The sequence below is a fragment of the Leucoraja erinacea genome, chromosome 9 (assembly GCF_028641065.1).
Source record: "Leucoraja erinacea ecotype New England chromosome 9, Leri_hhj_1, whole genome shotgun sequence".
Classification (NCBI taxonomy): Eukaryota; Metazoa; Chordata; class Chondrichthyes; order Rajiformes; family Rajidae; genus Leucoraja; species Leucoraja erinaceus.
The window spans coordinates 18,471,095-18,477,094 of NC_073385.1; the positions used below are offsets into that span (position 1 = coordinate 18,471,095).

Genomic DNA, 6,000 nt, shown 5'->3' on the forward strand with positions numbered 1-6,000 from the left:
GTTCCACAGTCTAGGAGCTGCAACCGCAAAGGCGCAGTCGCCCGAGCTTATGCCTAGACCGCGGGATGATAGGCACACAATGCTGGAGTAACTCAGTGCAGAGAAGGAATAGGTGACGTTTCGGGGTCGAAACCCTTCCTCAGTCTGAGAGTCAGGGGTGATGGACATTAGAGATATGAAAAGGTACAGAACAAATCAGAGCCGGCACTGGCGCAGTGGGACTGACCCGTTATTTAGTCAGAGGGTGTTGAATCTGTGGAATTGATTGTGTAGAGGGAGCTTCACTCTGTGTTTGATCCTGATCTCAATTTATGAACCTCAACGCTACACGGTGCCTCAGGAAGGCCGTCAGCATCCACAAAGATTCCTCACACCCTTGCAATAGTCTGTTCGAACCCCAACCTTCCGGCAGACGTTACAAGGCCTTCTACACCCACACCTCCAGAGTCAGGAACTGCTTCATCCCCAGAGCTATCGCTGCTCTGAACCGGCCCTGCTGAGTGCCCCCACCCCCATGAACTGTCTCCCTCGGATGGTCACGTCACACATCGACCCGGCACAGACACATTTGCACTTTAGACTGTTGCACTGTTTTTTTTTAATGTTTCTCGGGGTATCTAAATGTTATTAGTTGTTTAAGTTTCGGGGTCGAGACCCTTCCTCGAGAACAAAATAACAGAGCAACCATTCTGATTGAGACAGCTCCTCCCAACTATAACTTTTTTGATGTATGTAGATCTGGAAAAAGAGGTGGAGGGGTTGCTGCTATATTTAAAAATGTATTTCAGGGGAAACAGATGTCACTTGGTGATTATCCATCATTCGAATACCTTTGTGTTGTATTGAAATGTTCCCCCAGAGTTCTCCTATTAATTATTTACAGGCCACCTAAATATTATGCAAATTTTTTCGATGACTACAGAATTATTGTCTAGCATCTCCACTGACTTTGACTGTCTAGTTATAACTGGTTATTTTAATTTTCATACTGATGATTTGAATGACAAGGGTGCAAAAGAATGTTTTACTATTTTAGACACATTTGAACTGTCTCAACATGTGAAAGATGCTACTCATTGTAAGGGGCACACCCTGGACTTGATTATCACAAAGGGTCTCAATGTTTCTGATATTTTCGAGACTGATCCTTCATTGTCTGACCACTTCTGTGTTTTCTTTAATATATCTTTTCTTCCCGACATACAGACAAAATCAAATACTGTCAGAAAACGGTATATAAATGAACATTCTAATGTACTCTTTAAAAATGCCATCTCCTTGTTACCACCTCTAAACCCATGTTCTGCTGATGATCTTGTAGATAACTTTAATTCCAAAATTGTGAAAGTTATAGATGTCATTGCACCTGTTACGGTGAAAACGATTTCTGGTAAGCAAAAGGCACCCTGGAGAAAAGCTGCTTTTGTAACAGCCCAGAAAAGAGAATGCCGGAAAGCTGAACGCATCTGGCGGAAAACAAAACTTCATATTCACCATGACATCTATAAAGAGAGCCTCCGTGCCTACAATTTAGAATTAAAAAGTGCTAGAGAAACATTTTTCTCCAATATCATTAACAACAACACTAATAAGGCAAAAACCCTATTTGCAACTGTTGACAGACTGACCAACCCCCCAACACAAATACCACCTCAACTCCATTCCACGCAGAAATGCAATGAGTTTGCATTCTTTTATACTGATAAAATTGAAGGCATCAGACGTGCCATCAATATCTCCGCTTCAAACAAAAATGTTGGATCACCACCCTGTTTAGGCAAAAGTAACGTGGCAATGATGACATGCTTTAATGTCATAGACTCTAAAACTCTTGTGGAAACGGTGACACAACTAAGGCCATCCACCTGCTGCCTTGATGCTTTACCTACCAACTTCTTTAAGAATGTTTTTGACTGCCTAGCAATAGACATACTGCAAATAGTTAACAGCTCTCTTCAATCAGGCAATTTCCCAAAAGCCTTGAAAACTGCAGTTATTAAACCTCTTTTAAAAAAGCGGAGCCTAGATGCCTCTATTATTAACAACTATAGACCAATATCAAACCTATCTTTCATAAGTAAAATCATTGAGAAAGTTGTCCTCCAGCAACTTAATCACTTCCTGGCTTCAACTGGCTTCTACGACAACTTCCAGTCAGGATTTTGACCTCTTCATAGCACCGAGACCACCCTTATTAAAGTTGTAAACGACATCAGTCTTAAGCCAGACTCTGTCAAAGTTTCAATATTAATGCTATTAGACCTTAGTGCTGCATTCAACACTATTGATCACTCAATACTTTTGGACAGGTTGGAAAAATGGGTGGGGCTCTCAGGCACAGTCTTAAGTTGGTTCAGGTCATATCTACAAGATAGGAACTATTTTGTTTCCATTGGTGACTTTGTATCAGAACCAACCAACGTGACGTGTGGAGTCCCGCAAGGTTCGATCTTAGGGCCCTCTTTATTCAACATCTACATGCTCCCACTAGGGCAAATCATGCGAAATAATAATATTGACCACCACTTCTATGCCGATGACACTCAAATCTATGTAGCGCTATCACCTGATGACTATCGCCCCATAGATCTGCTGTGCCAGTGCATTGAGCAAGTCAAAGACTGGATGTGTCAAAATTTCCTCCAACTAAATAAGGACAAAACGTAGATAATTGTTTTTGGTGCTAAGAAAGAAAGGCTTAGAGTAACCCAACACCTTAACTCTCTGTCCCTGAAAACTTCAAACAAAGCCAGAAATCTTGGGGTTATTATGGATTCAGATTTACATTTCGACAGTCACATCAAATCAGTAACAAAATCGGCCTACTATCACCTCAAAAACGTAGCAAGATTAAGGGGACTCATGTCAGCTCAAGACTTAGAAAAACTTGTATATGCCTTTATTACTAGTAGGCTAGATTATTGTAATGGTCTCCTTGCAGGTCTTCCAAAAAAAAAACTGTCAGACAGCTACAGCTTGTTCAGAACGCTGTTGCTAGAGTTCTAACAAAGACCAAAAAATTTGAATACATTACTCCAATTCTTAAATCCTTACATTGGCTCCCTGTATGTCAGAGAATTGATTTCAAAATCCTGCTGCTCATCTATAAATCACTACATGGTTTAGGACCAAAGTATATCACTGACATGCTTCCACTATATAAGCCTTCTAGACCGCTAAGATCTTCTGAAACCAATCTGTTAGTGATTCCCAGAGTAAATACAAAACATGGGAAAGCAGGATTTAGTTACTATGCAACAAATAGCTGGAATAAACTTCCTGAAGATTTAAGACTTGCCTCAACTTTGACCACTTTTAAAACTTTTAAGACTGAAAACTTTTGTTTACTTTAGCTTTCAGATAAATCTTAACTACATTGCACTTTTAACTTTTGCACTTTTTATAATGCATTTTTAATTTTGCTTTTATTTTCTTTTAATTCTTCTAATTTATTTCATTTTATTATTTCACTTTATTGTATGACATGTTTTTATGTGAAGCACTTTGAGTCTGCCTCGTGTATGAAATGTGCTATATAAATAAAGTTGCCTTGCCTTGCCTTGCCTAAGTTATGACATTGGATGGGAGCTGCATACCAAATCTCGTTGCACATATGTGCAATGACAATAAAATATATTATTATTATTATTACTACAGACAAACCATCCATCCTAAGGCAGTACCGAATGACCTAGGCGGTGGGGACAACCTCTGACCTACCTTCAGGTTCAAGGAGTGGTGGGATCTCAAGGTTCTCCGCTGCTATCTTGAAGGCATCTTCGAGGTTGACCCGGCTCGGCCTCTCCATGGCCTCCCTCATGTCCACCAGGCTGGGCTCGATGGCCTTGATGAGAGCCAGGAAGGCAATGCCGCTCCGCCAACTACTGCCAAAGTCCTGCACCGCCACCCCGTACCTGCACGCCACAACACGTACACCTGTTTAGTTCAAAGACACAGCGCGGAAACAGGCCCCGCTGCCCACCGAGTCGGCGCCGACCAGCCATCCCCGCACACTAGCACTACCCTACACACACCAGGGACAATTTGCAATTTTTACCAAAGCCAATCGACCTACAGACCTGCACGTCTTTGGCGTGTGGGAGGAAACCGGAGCACCCGGAGAAATCCCACGCGGTCACGTGGAGAAGGTACAAACTCCGCACACTAGTCAGGATCGAACACGGATCTCTGGTGCTGTCAGGCTGCAACTCATAAGTTCATAAGTGATGGGAGTAGAATTAGGCCATTCGGCCCATCAAGTCTACTCCACCATTCAATCATGGCTGATCTATCTCTCCCTCCTAACCCCATTTTCCTGCCTTCACCCAATAACCTCTGACACCTGTACTAATCAAGAATCTATCTAACTCTGCCGCTGCACCACTGTGCCGACCCTGTGGGTCCACATAGGGTGATCCCAGCGGAAGCCTCAGCAGCAGTGATTAAGCCGAAGTTTAGTTAAAAATATAAGAAGATATTAAATTGGCTTCTGGGCTAGCTTACAGCTTATATTTAGTCTCAAATTAGGCTTGCCTCAGGTTGCGGTGTGTGAGATTATAAATACTATAACATTGTCTCCCAAGTGACAAGCAGAGAAGGAGCTAGAGTCATCTCTATGAAGTAAGATGTCGTAAACCAAGTGTCCTGTTTATGAGGGAGGAGGTTAATAATTCTGTTGTTCAGAGAAGGGGAGGAGGATGGTGAAGTGTCTGTAATTGCTCACTTGACTTAAGAGTTCTTCCTCCCTTCCATCGGCCGATAATAAGTAAAGTTTTGAACTGGCCTACCAAACAGTTTGTGTGGTGTCTGTTTATTAAGAAGCGAACCTGGTTTAGTTGTTATAAAAGTAACTTTTTCAGCAGCAGGAGCCTCGGCAGCAGTGGGAGCCTCGGCAGCAGATGGAGCCTCGGCTGCAGATGGAGCCTCGGCTGCAGATGGAGCCTCGGCAGCAGATGGAGCCTCGGCTGCAGATGGAGCCTCGGTGGCGGTGGGGCCTCACGGTCGATGTGCATGAGGGGGGGGGGGGGGAAGACAATGGGGACCCGGAGGGGGGGGGGGGGGGGGGGGGCACTCTAGTTTAGTATCCTCTGCCCAGGGGATAAGTCTGCGTTTGTCCGTTTGTTTGTTCATTCGTTCCGGTGAAGGCGCTGTGCACACGGCAGCCAGACAACACTCGCTTATCTTTCTCTTTTTGTTTTCACTTTTAATTTTGTTTTCTTTTACCTTGTGGGTCGGGACGGTCGGGAGAACAATTTACCTCCGGGGATGAATAAAGTTTATCGTATCGTATGGATGAGCGTTTGACAGCGCTGGGCTTGAATTCGCTGAAGTTTAGAAAGATGGGGGGGGGGGGGGGGGGGTGACGTAAATTTAAACTTATTGAACAGTGAAAGGCCTGGATAGAGTGGATGTGGAGAGGACAAGCGGTCTGACACGGTGGCGCAGCGGTAGAGTTGCTGCCTCACAGTGCCAGAGACCCAGGTTCGATCCTGACCTTGGAGACGGGGGGGGGGGGGGGGGGGGGGGGGGGGGGGGGGGGGTGAGCATTCAGGAGAGGGGAAAGGAGGAGGGAGATTGGTGGGTGGTGGAGGGAGAAATGGGCGCGCACCAGGGTCAAATGACCGGGACTGGGATGGTTGCCAGGGATAAAAGCAGCCAATCGGCTGTGTGATGTTACCGGGTTGTATGCAGAACAAGGCAGTTCACTGTACCTCGTTACATCTGACTATAAAGTACCATTGGTGGACAGAAATGCTGGAGAAACTCAGCTATGGAGCAAAGGGTTGTCCCGCTGAGCTGCTCCAGCATTTCATGTCCATCTAGTGTGTAGTTTAGTTTAGAGATACAGTGCGGAAACAGGCCCTTCGGCCCACTGAGTCCACGTCGACCAGTGATCCCCGCACACTAACACTATCCTACACGCACTAGGGACAATTTACTATGTGTAAGAAAGAACTGCAGATGTGGACACAATGTGTAAGAAGACAGCTGTTGCTTTCT

At 44.6% G+C, this 6,000-nt stretch overlaps 1 protein-coding gene across 1 annotated transcript in view; it reads right to left on the reverse strand.

The window, feature by feature from the left end:
• The window catches only part of LOC129700064 (calmin-like), a 63,938-nt gene that overhangs the window by 16,268 nt on the left and 41,670 nt on the right, over nucleotides 1-6,000 (reverse strand). The window contains exon 7 of the mRNA XM_055640242.1: nucleotides 3,721-3,914. Within this exon, the coding sequence (XP_055496217.1) occupies nucleotides 3,721-3,914 (194 nt within the window). The remainder of the gene's footprint in view (nucleotides 1-3,720; nucleotides 3,915-6,000) is intronic.